A 17,322-nucleotide genomic window follows, 5' to 3' on the forward strand; every position below is an offset into this window, starting at 1 on the left:
TGTAGGAAGGAGATTCCAAGATGTGGGAAGTGTGCAGGAGGGCATGAGACAGAGGATTGTGTGGTTTCGGTGGATAAAGTTGTGTGTGTTAACTGTAGGGGTGCCCATGTTGCTGGGGATCGGAAGTGTTTAGTGCGAGAGAGGCAGGTTGAATGGCAAGAATCAGAGTAGTGCAGAGGGTGTCGTATGCTGAGGCAGTGAAGAGAGTAGAGTAGGATGGGTCAAGGGTGAGCGATCCTGAGAGGATTCCAGTGAGTAGTAGATTTGAATGCTAAGAAGATTTCTATCTTCTTAGCATTCATAACAATGCTTATCAACTGCACTGCAGAAATGGAATGTAAAATCACAGAAAATAGATGTTGTGATGGCAGCTGCAGAGATGTATTTGGATATACAACATTTGTTTTCAGAAGAGCTACAGGAGGTGTTGAGTGATGGTGTCCTGTCCTCCCCGGTCGTTGTCATGGTGCAGGAGCAGATAGGGTCAAAGTAGTGGAATGGGGTAGTGAGTTTTTAATGTGTCTAGGGCTACATTTCACTTTCTTAGAGGAACAGGACTAATGAAGATACTTTTATGTATGTAGGCCATGGCTGCGGTCCAAACCTTTAAAAGACACACCCTCGTCTACTTACCCTCACCTTATGCCCTTGGGGGAATCCCTGTCACCATATTGGCGGGCGGTCCAAATTATTAGCCAAGCAAGGGAAGTTTACAACATAAGTCCCTCAGTTTTTCGTCGGCTTTGCGAGTGTACAATTATGTTCACTCCAGGACCTGAAACTACCCATAATTCAATTCGTGACGATTGTACATCTGCTAAGAAAAGTCAGGGAAAACTTAAAAACAACATCAATGGAGAAGTCAGCATACAAGTGTAAGTAAAAACGAATGAAATTAAGTTAGAAATTGTGCTACTAACGCACATGATGGCACAAACGCGTCTCGTAAAAAGTAAATATGTTTTTGTTTGGTTATCTTTTGGAAATTGTAGAAATAAAACATTATCCTTCAGAGGCTCCAGCTAGGCAGGCTAACATTAGTTAGCAAATGAATTTGCTAGCTATCATATAGTAGGTGTATATTAATAATGATATATTTAATATAGACATGCACTCATAATTGCGCGGGATGAACACGGTGGTCCAATAATAATCATTCCTTCCTCCCTCACCCCTTGCCCTGCAAGTGTATACTTGTCAGACGTCATGACACGTCATCAGAAGTGTCCACTTAATTTTGAGGGCTGAGGGGGTAGGGTGTGTCTTTTAAGTGTTTTGGACCGTATTTCATGACTGGCCTCACACCATGACTGGCCTGACACTCCAGTACAGTAGGTGGCGGTGTATGCACCTAAAACTTGGATGAGATCCGCTAACCAAATCCCAAAGAAGAAGAAGAAAACGGAAGACTACAAGGAAGTATATTTACAGTCGCGATAACAACAAATTGCCATGCAATGTAGCGTACTGCTATTGTAGTTTATTTTCAGTTGAACATTAAAAACAGGATTGGCATTTGGCAGGCATATTTGATAAAGGCTTCAGCTCAACTCATGGAAGCAGTCGTTTTGTTGGCCATTGTTGTGGGGCTAGCTATCTTTTCTGAAGACGCAGGTAGGCTAATACCGATACGCCCATGGAAGAGGGTACACTGTTCCTCATTGTCCGTGCATAAAAGGGATTGCGTGGGTATCAGAGTCCTATTGTAGCAGTTGATCTCGTGATGAGATGATTTATTGGATTACCCCAAAATGCAATCCACTAGACTATAATATCTCAGAGCTGATTGTGTGATATTTGACTAATCAGCCAATGATTTATTTATAACATAAATATCTCCTTATTTTGATATGATAATGCAATTTCAAATGTTAGAGATATTGTGAATATTTCATATAACATAGGCCTCATTCTTTTTCATGAGGCAGTTCTCAATATGTGCTTTAGGCTATAGCATACCACAGGAGGCTGCTGAGAGGAGAACGGCTCATATTTATGGCCGGGAACACATTGAAACCATGTGTTTGTGTTTGATATTATTCCACTCCAGCCATTACCACGAGCCCGTCCACCCCAATTAAGGTGCCACCAACCTCCTATGAATGAATAGGGCTATTGATTAGGATAGTCGAGGCCTTTTCCTAGCACCGGTATTATATAGACATAGAAAATTGAAATCTTAATGCCATACGACTGCAACATGGGTTGGAGGTTAAATAAAGTATAATGTTTCTTTAAGCTTAAGACCACTGGTTTCCCCAATGATGAACAGGGCTTTTGGAAAGTATTCAGACCCCTCGACTTTTTCCACATTTTGTTATGTTAAAGCCTTATTCTAAAATGGATTAAATATTTATATTTTCTCCGCAATCTACACACAATACCCCATAACGACAAAGCAAAAACAGATTTCTATACATTTTTGCAAATGTATTACAAATTAAAAACATACCTTATTTAAATAAGTATTCAGACCCTTTGCTATGCGAATCGAAATTGAGCTCAGGTGCATCCTGTTTCAATTGATGATCCTTGAGATGTTTCTACAACTTGATTGGAGTCCACCTGTGGTAAATTCAATTGATTGGACATGATTTGGAAAGGCACCTAAAGACTCTCAGACCATAATTAACATGGTCTCTGGTCTGATGAAACCAAGACTTATGGAGTAAACCTGGCACCATCCCTACGGTAAAGCATGGTGATGGCAGCATCATGCTGTGGGGAAGTTTTTCAGCGGCAGGGACTGGGAGACCAGTCAGGATCGAGGCAAAGATGAACTGAGCAAAGTACAGAGAGATTTTGATGAAAACCTGCTCCAGAGGACTCAGGACCTCAGACAGGGGCGACAGGTTCACCTTCCAACAGGACAATGACCCTAAGCACACAGCCAAGACAACGCAGGAGTGGCTTCGGGACAAATCTCTGAATGTCCTTGAGTGGCCCGGACTTGTACCCGATCGAACATCTCTGGAGAGACCTGAAAATAGCTGTGCTGCAACGCTCCCCATCCAACCTGACAGAGCTGCTTGAAAGGATCTGCAGAGAAGAATAAGAGAAACTCCCCAAATATAGGTGTGCCAAGCTTTTAATGTCATACCCAAGAATACTCAAGGCTGTAATCGCTGTCAGAGGTGCTTCAACAAAGTACTGAGTACAGGATCTGAATACTTATGGAAATGTGATATTTACATTGCACTTTAATAAAAAATATTAAAAAATTAACAAACATTTCTAAAAAAAACTTTTATGCTTTGTCATTATGGGGTATTGTGTGTAAATTGGTAAATTGAGGGGGGGGGGGGGGGGATTTTAATAAATTTTAGAATAGGGCTGTAATGTAACATAGTGGAAAAAGTAAAGGGGTCTGAATACTTTCCAAAGGCACTATATCTGGACACTGATAGCCTACCTACCTGATTTTAATCAAATGAAATGAGCTTTGACTCAACTGCTTTCAATGTAAAGAAATTAGTTGGCGCTCAGCTGCATAGCCTATTTCAAAAATAGATGTAGCTTTTGACTGGTTAATCATGTCCCTTCCGTTTCCTCTTCTCTTCCCTCAAGGATCATGTCATCCAAGGAGGGGAGAAAAGGTGATACTGCTGAATCCGGGGCTATGGCAACACAGAGTTCAATGGCTGTCAACAATGGCAGGGACAACAACCACAAGAACCATCATGATGAAGTAGGGAGGTTGCACGTGGAACCAAGCAACGAAACAGGCAGTACGGCAGACACCAGCACAGCAGCCAAGAACTTGGCTTTGCTCAAAGCCCATTCCCTGGATGTGAATTTTGAGGTTGGCGAGGAGTATGACGTCATAGAGACCATCGGCACAGGGGCCTATGGCGTCGTGTCCTCCGCCAGGAGGCGGGACAATGGTGAGAGGCTGCCTTTAAGTTTTTGGTGGTGACTGAAAACAATACTAGTTGTCATATCCTTGCTTGCTTCATCCCTGTTATATCAAATCCTCGCAAACTCGTTGTAGGAGCAGGTCCAACGGAGGGAGGACCTTGGATCCTCTCCTCCCATTGGCTTCTGGGTGCTTGGGCCAAGGGGCCTGGGCCCATCCACTTTTCTTATAGGCCTACCTTAAAATATTGCCAGCCCAATTAAAAAAAAAAAAAATATATATATATATATATATATATATATATATATATATATATATATATATATATATATATATATATATATATATATATATATGTGTTTCTTGATTGAAAATACCCCTCCAAAATAATCAATTAAGGGGACATTTCAAAATGTTTGTACTTCATAATCTCCTGCACCACACCAACATGTGAAAACAGCATGTTTCTATTAGGGCTGGGAATTGCCAGAAAGCTCATGATACGATATTATCATGATACTTATTGATATTATCACTATGTATTTGTGTTGTGATTCGATGTTCCAAACGTAACATACTGCTCACCATAGGTCTGCTGCAGAGGGACAAGAGGGAGCCATAAGATGAGTTTTGATCGGTCATGGAAATAAAATTCATGAATACAAATGGAATCCCTCTTAAAAATAAGTAGAACAAGCTATGAAGGAAAAATAGTGTAGTTTTGGTGCAGGTACAGCAAACTAGCTAAAAAATAATATTGCGATTTTGTCAAAACGATACGATATATCGTCACAAATATCCCAATATCCCGAGTGGCACATCGGTCTAAGGCACTGCATCTCAGTGCTTGAGGCGTCACTACAAATACCCTGGTTCGATTCCAGGCTGTATCACAACCGGCAGTGATTGGGAGTCCCATAAGGCGGCGCACAATTGGCCCAGAGTCGCCCGGGTTTGGATGGTGTAGGCCGTCATTGTAAATAAGAATTTGTTCAACTGACTTGCCTTGTTAAATAAAGGTTTAAAAAAGTGTGTGTGTGTGTGTATATACAGTAGGGCAAAAAAAGTATTTAGTCAGCCACCAATTGTGCAAGTTCTCCCACTTAAAAAGATGAGAGGCCTGTAATTTTCATCATAGGTACACTTCAACTATGACAGACAAAATGAGAAAAAAAATCCAGAAAATCACATTGTAGGATTTTTAATGAATTTATTTGCAAATTATGGTGGAAAATAAGTATTTGGTCACCTACAAACAAGCAAGATTTCTGTCTCTCACAGACCTGTAACTTCTTCTTTAAGAGGCTCCTCTGTCCTCCACTCGTTGCCTGTATTAATGGCACCTGTTTGAACTTGTTAGAAACGTGCCATGTTGAAGTGGTGCTGGAGATGAAGTTTAAAAATGTAAATGTCCCTTTAAGGGCCTGTGTACGATAATTCTAACAATTAACTATAAATCGATGGCAAACATAGTTGAGTGTTTTATTGTTATACACCTGTCAATCAACTAACTGATCACAGCATTTAACACATTCTACTGCTCGCTGTATAATGTGTTTACAGACCATTCAGTGCCTTGATGGTGAGTTTATTGTCATAGTGGCAAATGCAAATAATACTAAAATGAACATGTAATGAAGCATACTATAGAAACGTGTATTTGAATGTAACAACAACACTGTTTAGCTGGGCACATCAGCATGTCAAAGTTAATCATTGCATGCTAAGTGATTTTCATTTTTCGAATGGTTGTGAACTCAGTTGGATTTTATTGTTCACTGTGCTTATCTCTGCCGGTCCTGTGCGTTTGCAATGCGTTCGTGTAAACAATGTATCAATTCAACATCACCAGCCAATGTGATCACACCATCGCTCGCTCGCTCTCTCTCTCTCCTCCCAAACTTTTCCCAGCAATTTATTTGATACATTGTCTTTGCATTATCCTACAGAGGATGTGTTTTATTTAAGATATGTTGCTCAATCTTTATAAGATAGTATGTAGGCCTACTACTGCAGTGAATTGTCCTGTCATGAAAAGCAGTAATCAGATGACAGGTGTAGCCTGCTGTCTTTTCCCCAGGCATCGCTCCCAGAGCCCAGATTGAAAAGCTCCCCTATTGATTGTTTCTAGGGACAAGAGAAGGACCATTCCTACATCGCAATGCAATGAATAATTGTGTTATTATTTACAAGGGAGTACAGGACTTTGGTCGAGGCTTGAGCCTAAACTGCATTTGAATATCCACTCAAAAAGTCCAGTGTTTTCGAATGCATGTTTCATTCTAAAATAACGGCATCTAGCCTTTGCCTGATTTTGGCAACCATTTGGGTCAGTTAATGGTCTACTCTCGACAGTTTACAAAGTCCATAAAGGCACATTCAGGCCAGTCATAGGGTATATTTTGTCCGGATGTATCAGCATTAACAGATGCCATATGGGCTTCTATAGCCAATCAGACTCAAACTTCCAGCGGCATAGCTAGTTGATGGTTAATTGACAATACGGTAAAACAATATTCAACCAACCTTAACTTTCCTTGATTTGGAAGGCACCTGTGTCTAATAAACGCCTGTTTCAAGCAACTGGAAACAGGTGTTTATAAGACACTGATTGGTAACCAGTTTATAATTGCAATAAGGCACATCAGGTTTGTGGTACATGGCCAATATAATAGGGATAATCAACTCGGGGCTCTATGCGTTCTCTGGAAAATAATGCAACTCCGTGGAAGGTTAGTTCCACTCCGCTAGCACGTCATGGAACACATTTCCCACGTTGTTCATTAGCCCCTCGTTGATTATCCCTTATTTACTCTAGAACCCTTTTAAGGAAGATATCCATACAGGGATCTAACTAGAGTCGTGGCTCTAGTTTGGGGGGGGGGGGTATTTAGTCTGTGATGAAGTCATTTTGTGGGGAAAAACTCATTCTGATTGGCTGTGCCTGGCTACGCAGTGGGTGGACCTGGCTCCCAAGTGGGTGTGTCTATGCCCTCCCAGGCCCCTCCATGGCTATGCCCCTGCCCAGTCATGTGAAATCCATAGATTAGGGCCTAATTAATATATTTAAATTGACCAATTTCCTTCTCAGTAACAAAATCTTTGAAATTGTTGCGTTTTATTTTTGTTCAGTATTTTTTTTCATCTGGGTAACTTATCTACAGGTCAACAAGTGGCAATTAAGAAGATTCCCAATGCCTTTGAGGTGGTGCAAAACGCTAAGCGTACATTACGAGAGCTGAAGATTCTCAAGCATTTCAAACATGACAACATTATCGCCATCAAAGACATCCTCCAGCCTAGCCTCCCTCACTTCAAGTCTGTGTAAGTAACTGTTATTCTTCATTATATTTCTGGATGCCCCTTATTGGAAAGTACTTCGTTGTTGTTGTAAAATCGAGAAAAAAAACATGACTAGATACAACAAAGTGTAATTTCTCCATCTTTTCTGTTTTGTCCTTGTCTCTCCTCTTCCAGGTATGTGGTTCTGGACCTGATGGAGAGTGATCTCCACCAGATCATCCACTCCCGGCAGCCGCTAACTCCAGAGCACACACGCTACTTCCTGTACCAGCTCCTCCGCGGTCTCAAGTACGTGCACTCGGCCAATGTCATCCACCGTGACCTCAAGCCCTCCAACCTGCTGGTCAACGAGAACTGCGAGCTGAAGATCGGGGACTTTGGCATGGCCCGGGGCCTTAGCTCACACCCCGAGGAGTCCCACTCCTTCATGACTGAGTACGTGGCCACGCGCTGGTACCGCGCCCCTGAACTAATGCTCTCGCTGCACCACTACAGCCTGGCCATCGACCTGTGGTCCGTGGGCTGCATCTTTGCCGAGATGCTGGGCCGCAAGCAGCTGTTTCCCGGGAAGCACTATGTCCACCAGCTACAGCTTATCTTGTCCGTGTTGGGCACACCACCAGAGGGCGTGATCGGGGCCATCGGGGCTGATCGGGTGCGCTCGTATGTGCGGAGCCTGCCGTCGCACGCACCCGTGCCCTTGGCCAAGTTGTACCCGCAGGCCGAGCCTGCTGCCCTGGACCTGCTGGCCACCATGCTGCGCTTCGATCCTCGCGAGCGGATTGATGTGAGCCAGGCACTGGAGCACCCTTATCTGTCCAAGTACCACGACCAGGACGATGAGCCCATCTGCGTGCCCGCCTTCGACTTTGAGTTCGACAAGGCGCCCATGAGCCGGGAGCAGATCAAAGAGGCCATCCTGGTGGAGATCCAGGACTTCCACCGGCGGAAGCAGAACAACCGGCAGAGGATCCAGTTCAGGCCCTTACAGAGGCAGGGTGGTGGTGGTGACCAACGGTCTGCTCAAACCTCCACCGTCAACCTGACCAATAACTCATTGGCTTCCATGTCACGACCGACACAGGTATCGCCGATGCAGCCGCAACCAGTGTCAAAGAGTCAAGCCAATCAACATCATATAACGACAGGAGGGAGCCAAACTTTCGCCAATCAGCTGCCGTCCTTTAGTAAACATGCCCCGCCCCTTTTAGAGGTGACCCCATCCCAACGTCTGACCCACACATTGCCTCCCCTGACCCAGGCAGAGAGTTGCCAGGACGTGGACATGCCCAGCGCCAACTCGGACAGCGGGCAGCCTGAGATCATAGACCTGATCACACCAGTCTCTTCCCAGGGCACCTCACCATCTGAAGCTCTGAGAGAAAGCTCGAAGGTGGAGGAGCTAGTACCCACCAGCCAGGGGGGACCTCTGACCCAAGTCACTCAAAGTCAGCTAATGTCTCAGGGCCAGGCTGCGTCTTCCGTGTCCTCCACTTTAGCACACGACACCATGGCCCCTCTGCCCAACTCTGTGCCTTCTCTCATGCTCTCCCAGGCCCAAGCTCAGTCGCTTTCGCAGTCCCTCACTCAGTCATTGTCCAAGGGGGCGAGGGGAACAGCGGGGGCAGGGGAAGGGACCAGGAAAGATGGAGCCATTTCGGAGGACACCAAAGCAGCGCTCAAGGAGGCCTTGCGAAAGTCGGCTCTCAGAAACAAAGCCAGAGGTAAATTGTACAAGTCTACACTTTCAAGTCCTCTTCTTAAAAAGGGCTGACGTGCTTGCCTCTTACTGTGTTACTTTTTAAAGGAGTAGTTCAGTATGGGTATTTTAAAAATGGAAACTGGTGAACATTGACTTTTATATTGGGTTTTGGTTAGAAACCAAAGCAGTCTCTCCTTGTCCATTGACTACTTTCAATGTAAGGAAGAAATATATATATTGTCTGCACTACCCTTTAACGAGAATATTTCTTGTGTTCTCTCTTCAGATGGAGGTCCAACAGCGCTGAGTATGGATACAGGTGGAACAGGTCTGACATGCTCCCTAACCTCCTCCCTCTCTCTTCCGGAGCTACGGCGGCCCGTCACAGCCCAGGAGCGCCAAAGAGAAAGGGAGGAGAAGAGGCGGAGGAGGCAGGAGAGAGCTAAGGAGCGGGAGAGGAAGATGAAAGAGAAGGAGAGAAGAGAAGGGGACTCATTGGGTGGGGTTCTCCTGAGCGACAATGACAAGAGCCTATTGGAACGCTGGAAGAGGATGATGGACAGCCGTGCAGACAAATCACAGAACCCCGATGTTGACACAACCAAAACTAAGGGCTGCAAAGTGAATTCCCACCTCAGCGGGAATTCGAGCGAAAACACCCAGGCGGCAATGGCTGTAAACCACACGAAATCGGATAAGGAAGCAGGGGAGATTCAGACTCACAAACAGACGGTACCCCAAATAGAGCCCAATCTGTCAGGGATGTTCCAGCCACTAAATACCCAGGGCTCACTGCTTTTCTCTCTGGGCCAGACAAAGGGAGAGGAGATGGGGCGTGTGGCTGTGAGTAGAGGGATGGACATGGTGGATGGAGCCTCCTGTGGCTTAACTAAAAACAACACACTAAAACCGACGCAGGGTGAGTACGATGGGCCAAGGATCTTCAACTGTCTGGGGAATTGGGCTGGGCAGCAGGTAGGGGCCGGGACTTCCCAGCAACAGCAGCTACCCCTTAACAGATCACCCCAAGCCTGCCAGACAAGCTTCCCTCAGCCGCACCCCGTGGGGACTTTCTTGACGAAAGCCCCAGCACTACCATCGAGCGAAACCAATGGCAACATGAGAACAGGGGGTGGTCAGAACAACATCAACTCTCACCCTAACTCAGTCACTAGTGGGGCCGGGCCCATGGAGAAGCTGTGCTCGGCACTGAGAGAGAAGCCCGGGTCCCACACGCAGAGCCCTCTCTGCGGGGCCTTAGGGGCCCCGTCCCTTCCTCAGCCCAGCTTAGGGTTCACAGACACCGGACAGCCGGGGCACGCTGTGGCCCCTGACATCCACACGGTCACACTGCAGCTCTCAAAGTCACAGGTGGGTCTGAGTGGAGGGTCTCTGACCTTCCTTTCTTCCTAATATCACCCTCTCCTAGACCCCCCCCCCCCCTGTTATATATTTTCTTAGCATTATTGTAGTTATGTGTTTTTAATATTTTTATTCGAGTCAGAATATTGGCCATATTTTGTCTGGTAATCCAACATTTGTTTGGGGGGGGGGGGGGTTATAAAGGGAGATTAACTAAACCACTAATTTAGAAAAGCTAGAGGGTGGACTTGGGACAAAATAGTGATAGCAAAATAGTGACAGTCAACTGGCTGGGACTTGGCATGGGTTAAAGGTGATAACAATACAAAGTATATACCTTTTTTAATGCCTTATGAGTTAAATTGTCAAACCCTATCAAAACCCCAAATTATAAACTGTTTTTACCTCCCTTTGTAAACAATGGAATTGTAAACGCTGTGTAGCTAGAAAACAGAGGGGGGGGGAAAAAGTATAATTTAAAAAGTATAACAACATTGACTACTTCATAATCCCAGTAGCTCTCCATGGCGCTGCCACAGGAAGTGATCAATGGCAAAGATAGGAGGTACTAACCTCTAGCTTTTCTAACTCTATGGTGTATTTGTATTTTATCTGTATTTATTAAGGATCCCCATTATCAGCTATTCTTCCTGGGGTCCAACAACATTAAGACAGTTATATACAGTTGAAAATATTACATTTCATAACACTTTACCCAATACATGAATTGTTTTCCCTCAAGCCAGTACACTCCTCTATCACATTTCAAATACAACATCCATGTGTATGTGTGTGCAGAGTGTGTGTCTTATGTGTGCCTGTGTCTCGTCACAGTCCCTACTGTTCCATAAGGTATTGCGTTTTTTAAATCTGATTCTACTGCTGCATCAGCTACCTGATGTGGAATAGAGTTCCATGTAGCCATGGCTCTATGTAGTAGTCAGTTCTTGACATGGGGATTGTGAAGAGAACTTTGGTGGCATGTCTTGTGGGGTGGACATGGGTGTCTGAGCTGTGTGCTAGTAGTTTAAACAGACAGCATGTCAACATTTCTTCTTACAAAAAGTGATGAAATGAATCTCTTCTCCACTTTGACCCGCAAAAGATTTCGATTTTGTTAGCTCTATGTACATTTAAGGGGCCAGCCGTGCTGCCATGTTCTGAGCCAATTGTAATTTTCCGAGGTACATCTTTGTGGCACCTTACCACACAATTGAACAGTAGTCCAGGTGTGACAAAACTAGCCTGTAGGACCTGCCTTGTTGATAGTGTTGTTAAAAAGGCAGAGCTTTATTGTGGACAGACTTCTTAGCTACTGTTGTATCAACATGTTTTGACCATGACAGTTTACAGTCTAGTGTTACTCCAAGCAGTTTAGTGACCTCAACTTGTTCAATTCCCACATTATTTATTACAAGATTTAGTTGAGGTTTAGGGTTTACTGAATGATTTGTCCCAAATACAATGCTTTTAGTTTTAGGAATATTTAGGACTAACTTATTCCTTGCCACCCATTCTGAAACTAACTGCAGCTCTTGTGTTGCAGTGATTTCACTCGCTGTCGTAGCTGATGTGTATAGTGTTGTCATCCGCATATACATATACACACTGGCTTCACTCAAAGCCAGTGGCATGTCGTTAGTAAAGATTGAAAAAAGTAAGGGGCCTAGACGGCTGCCCTGGGGAATTCCTGATTCTACCTGGATAATGTTGGAGAGGCTTCTATTAAAGAACACCCTCTGTGTTCTGTTAGACAAGTAACTCTTTATCCACAATATAGCAGGGGGTGTAAAACCATAAAACAAGTTTTTCCATCAGCAGACTATGATGGTTAATGTCAAAAGCTGCACTGAAGTCTTAACAAAACAGCTCCCACAATTTCTTTATCATACATTATTCTGAGCCAATCGTCAGTAATTTGTGTAAGTGCTGTGCTTGTTGAATGTCCTTCCTTATAAGTGTGCTGAAAGTCTGTTGTCAATTTGTTTACAGTAAAATAGCATTGTATCTGGTCAAACACACATTTTTCCAAAGGTTTACTAAGGGTTAGTAACAGGCTGATTGGTTGGCTATTTTTGCCAGTAAAAGGGGGTTTTACTATTCTTGGGTAGCAGAATTACTTGTGCTTATCACCAGGCCTGAGGGCACACACTTTCAAGTAGGCTTAGATTGAAGATGTGGCAATATTGTCAGCTATTATCCTCAGTAATTTTCTATTCAAGTTATCAGACTCCGGTGGCTTGTCATTGTTGATAGACAATTTTTGTACTTTTTCCACACTCACTTTACTTGGGATGTTTAGCGTCAGCGTTTTTTGCTGGCATGTGATATTTCTTTGCTAATCTTGCCAATGGAATTTTAAAAATAATAATAATTGGCAATATCGGTGAGCCAACTGATTCACTGAATGATGGAGCCTTTGCCTTTTTTTTTTCAAATTTTATTTAAGGTGCTCCAAAGATTTTTACTATCATTCTTTGTCATTTCTTTGTTTCATAGTGTAGTTTCTTCTTTTTATTCAGTTTAGTCACATGATTTCTCAATTTACAGTACGTTTGCCAATCGGTTGTGCAGCCAGACTTATTTGCCATTCCTTCTGCCTCATCCCTTTCAACCATATAAGTTTTCAATTCCTCATCAATACACAGGGATTTAAGTTTTTACAGTGCATGCTTATCAGTAACTGGAATAAGCAATTTCATAAGTGTCAAGTGTAGCATCTGGTTGCTCCTCAGTACACACCACAGACCAACAAATATTTTAACGTCTCGTTGCCACTCTCAGGTGGAAGATGTGCTGCCTCCGGTGTTCTCTGTCACCCCTAAGGGCAGTGGGGCAGGATACGGAGTGGGCTTTGACCTGGATGACCTCTTCAACCAGTCCCTCACTGACCTCCAGCACGCAGACCTCAGAGACAGGTGAGTCAAGCTTTACACCTACACCATCATTCCTGGAGCAGTGCTGCGAAAGACTGTGAAAATAAATGATCCACCAGCATAGTACAGTCGGGTCGGCACTATAGTGTAAAAGGGTATAGATTTTACTGTGTATTTACAGGTAACCTAACAAGTCTAACACATTTGTGTATCAGTGCGTAGTTTAAACAAGTATACCCCAGAAACCACTGTAGATGCAAATGTTATATCATACATACATTTGGAGTTGGTGTACTGTCAGTCAAAAATATAATTATCACCAGCAGGGGAATGTTTATCAAACCCTCCCTCTCTTTTCTCCTCCATCAGTTACAATGACTCAGGCCCCCTCTCGGCCTCCCTGCTCTCTGATTGGCTGGAGGTGCACCGCATGACTCCGGCTGACCTGGAATCGCTACAGCAGGAACTACAGCTAGGATCTCCCATGATCCTCTCTGACTCCATCCCCTCTGACACCTGACTCCCTCCTTCTGGAATAACAACCAAGACACTGGAGGTAGAAATAGCCCCTTACCAGACATCAGGTTGCATTGTCTGCATCCCAAGTGCATTCCCCACACAGTGCACTACTTGGGAGTAGGTAAATAAATACTATACAAATAGTCTAGTCCCAGATCTGGGACTGCTATACAGGGTATTTCATCCTGTAATGGTACCTTTAGTCCCTATGTAGTGCACTACATTTGACCAGGCCCATAGGGCTCTGGTCAACACTAGACCCTTGTGTCCCTACATTTAGAAGTTTTCTAGAAAGGAGGAGTCTGAGCCCTGGGTTATACGCTTTGTAATAGACACTCTTAAAGGTTAATCTATTTAATAGTTTTTTTGTTTTTCTAGCATTTCTTCATGCAGTGTTCATGGTTCTTTTAATAAAGATCATTGGGTCATAACTTGTATGATTGCTGCTGTTTTACAATGGGCCCTGAAGGAGAGGAGAGAAGGTGGTTTGTTAACATAATTGAAGCCCATGCCGGTTATTACACCAACAGAGGGGAAAATACATTGATGACATCACAATGACTGGGTCATGTTCATTAGGGCACGCAACACAAAATACTTTGCAGTGATTTTAACGTTTGTTATGAGTCCAGGTAGTCCTACCGTTTCAGTCCGGTGTCTTCCGTTTGGTCTCTAATGAATACAACCGTGATCAGGAATGATTTATTAGGAACAGGCCAAAACTCAACGTTGTCACTATTAAAGCAACCCTGTTGAATCCTCTTCGCTACCATTCGCTGTCAAAAAGTTGTCGTTTTGTGTTACTGGAGAGTTGAGGGGCTTGTAATTTGAGAGTTGACAATCGTTGACCACAGTGAATGGGTGTGAACGCATGAACAGAAAATGGAGATTAGCTTTGGCAGGTAATCATGTTTCAACATGTTCAGTGCAATATTAATCTGTTGATCATTATACATTTACACATTTATAAAACACAGGCTGCCACTCAAAAGAAGAAAATTAAAAACAAAGAAATACATAGTTTAAGTAATAATACATTCTGTATAAGCAGGATAAGAAAAAGTGGGCCTCCACCCCCAAAGACAAAGCAATATCTATTGCACTCCACACTGCCCTCACCCACCAAGATAAGAGGAATACCTATGTGATATGTTCATTGACAGCTCAGCGTTCAACACCATTGTCCCCTCCAAGCTTTTCACCAAGCTTAGAACCCTGGGAATGAACACCTCCCTCTAAAACTGGATCCTGGACTTCCTGACAGGCTGACCTCAGGTGGTGTACGTAGGCAACATCACCTCCGCCATGATGACCCTCAACTCTGGGGCCCCACAGGGGTGTGAACGCTTTGTCCCCTCCTGTACTCCCTGTTCATCCACACACAACACCAAGTTTGGTGGTGACACGACGGTGGTAGGCCTGATTACCGGCGACGATGAGACAGCCTACAGGGAGGTGGTCCGTGACTGGACAATGTGGGTTCGGAACAACAAGCTCTCAACGTCAGTAAGACCAAGGAGCTGATCGTGGACTACAGGAAACCATCCACATCGACAGGGCTGCAGTGGAGCAGGTCGAGAGCTTGAAGTGTCCAAATCGCCAAACTTAAAATGGCCCACACACAATTGTATCACAATTCCAGTGGGTCAGAAGTTGACATACACTAAGTTGACTGTGCCTTTAAACAGCTTGAAAAATTCCAGAAAATGATGTCATGGCTTTAGAAGGTTCTGATAGGCTAATTGACATCATTTGAGTCAATTGGAGGTGTACCTGTGGATGTATTTCAAGGCCTACCTTCAAACTCAGTGCCTCTTCGCTTGAAATCATGGGAAAATCAAAAGAAATCAGCCAAGACCTTGAGAATCTGTGGTATGACTTAAATATTGCTGTACACCAGCGGAACCCATCCAACTTGAAGGATCTAGAGCAGTTTTGCCTTGATGTGCCAAGCTTATAGAGACATACCCCAAGAGACTTGCAGCTGTAATTGCTGCAAAAGGTGGCTCTACAAACTATTGACTTTGGGGGTGATGAATAGTTAGAATATAGAGTAGGCCTACAAGCCCTCAGTCCAGCTTCTCTCAGCCTATTGCGGACAGTCTGAGCACTGATGGAGGGATTGTGCATTCCTGGTGTAACTCGGGCAGTTGTTGTTGCCATCCTGTACCTGTCCCGCAGGTGTGATGTTCGGATGTACTGATCCTGTGCAGGTGTTACACGTGGTCTGCCACTGCGAGGACGATCAGCTGTCCGTCCTGTCTACGGCGTCTCACAGTACGGACATTGCAATTTATTGCCCTGGCCACATCTGCAGTCCTCATGCCCCCTTGCAGCATGCATAAGGCACGTCCACGCAGATGAGCAGGGACCCTGGGCATCTTTATTTTGGTGTTTTTCAGAGTCAGTTCAAAGGCCTCTTCAGTGTCCTAAGTTTTCATAACTGTGACCTTAATTGCCTACCGTCTGTAAGCTGTTAGTGTCTTAACGACCGTTCCACAGGTGCATGTTCATTAATTAAGCATGGGAAACAGTGTTTAAACTCTTTACAAATGAAGATCTGTGAAGTTATTTGGATTTTTACTAATTATCTTTGAAAGAGGGTCCTGAAAAAGGGAGTATGCTTACTTACTTTATCGTGCTATTTTTATATCTTGTTTTTGTTGTACTGTTTTTAGTATTACATAGTTATTGATGACTGCATTGTTGTAAGAAAGGCATTTCACTGTACTTGTGCGTGTGACATTAAAAGTCTAAAATATGAAAAATGTGCCTACCTGATTTCACACAGTGAACCAAGGGACAATTTCATTGTAAAGCGTTTCCTTGGTGTTACAAAAAGGTGTTCCTAGTGTATAAGATTTTATCCTGAACAAAAATATGAACACAACATGTAGAGTGTTGGTCCTATATTTCATGTGCTGAAATAAAAGATCCCAGAAACTTTGCATACGCACAAAATGCTTATTTCTCTCAAATGTGGTGCACAAATTTGTTGACATCACTGTTCGTGAGCATTTCCCCATTACCAAGATAATCCATTCACCTGACAGGTGTGGATATCAAGAAGCTGATTAAACAGCAGGTGCACCTTGTGCTGGGGACAACAGGCCACTATAAATGTGCAGTTGTCACACAATGCCACAGATGTCAGAAGTTGAGGGAGCGAGTAATTGGCATGCTGACTGCAGGAATGTCTACCAGAGCTGTTGCATGTTCATTTCTCTACCATAAGCCACCTCCAATGTCATTTTATATAATTTGGCAGTGCGTCTAACCGGCCTCACAACTGCAGAGCATGTGTAACCACACCAGCCCAGGGCCTCCACATCCAGCCTTTCACCTGGAGTATTGTCTGAGACTAGCCAGCCGGACAGCTGATGAAATTGTGGTTTTGCATAACCGAAGAATTTTCACACAAACTTTAAGAAACCATCTCGGGGGAAGTTAATCTGCGTGCTCACCAGGGTCTTGAGCTGACTGCAGTTCTGCGTCGTAACACAGTTGGCAAATACTCACCTTCACTGGCATGCTGGAAAAGTGTGCTCTTCGTGGATGAATCCTGGTTTCAACTGTACCGGGAAGATGGCAGATGTGTGGGCGAGCGGTTTGCTGATGTCAACATTGTGAACAGAGTGCCCCATGGTGGTGGTGGGGTTATGATATGGGCAGGCATAAGCTACGGACAACAAACACAATTGCAT

At 44.0% G+C, this 17,322-nt stretch overlaps 1 protein-coding gene across 2 annotated transcripts; it reads left to right on the forward strand.

Annotated features, from left to right (window-relative positions):
* The first annotated feature begins 1,374 nt into the window (after positions 1 to 1,374).
* Positions 1,375 to 14,053, forward strand: mapk7 (mitogen-activated protein kinase 7). Of its 2 annotated transcripts, none has more exons than XM_036975152.2 (7): positions 1,375 to 1,614; positions 3,568 to 3,884; positions 7,021 to 7,180; positions 7,334 to 8,883; positions 9,148 to 10,232; positions 13,008 to 13,141; positions 13,469 to 14,053. In XM_036975152.2, exons 2-7 carry the CDS (start codon positions 3,572 to 3,574, stop codon positions 13,617 to 13,619), a joined length of 3,393 nt encoding a protein of 1,130 aa, XP_036831047.1. In that variant the 5' UTR covers positions 1,375 to 1,614; positions 3,568 to 3,571; the 3' UTR covers positions 13,620 to 14,053. The 2 variants fall into 2 exon arrangements, with proteins under 2 accessions (XP_036831047.1, XP_090086496.1); XM_090230370.1 differs by having other exon boundaries at positions 1,422 to 2,082.
* Positions 14,054 to 17,322: the final 3,269 nt, after the last annotated feature.

Source organism: Oncorhynchus mykiss, chromosome 3 (genome assembly GCF_057628025.1).
Source record: "Oncorhynchus mykiss isolate SJ-2025 chromosome 3, ASM5762802v1, whole genome shotgun sequence".
Lineage (NCBI taxonomy): Eukaryota > Metazoa > Chordata > Actinopteri > Salmoniformes > Salmonidae > Oncorhynchus > Oncorhynchus mykiss.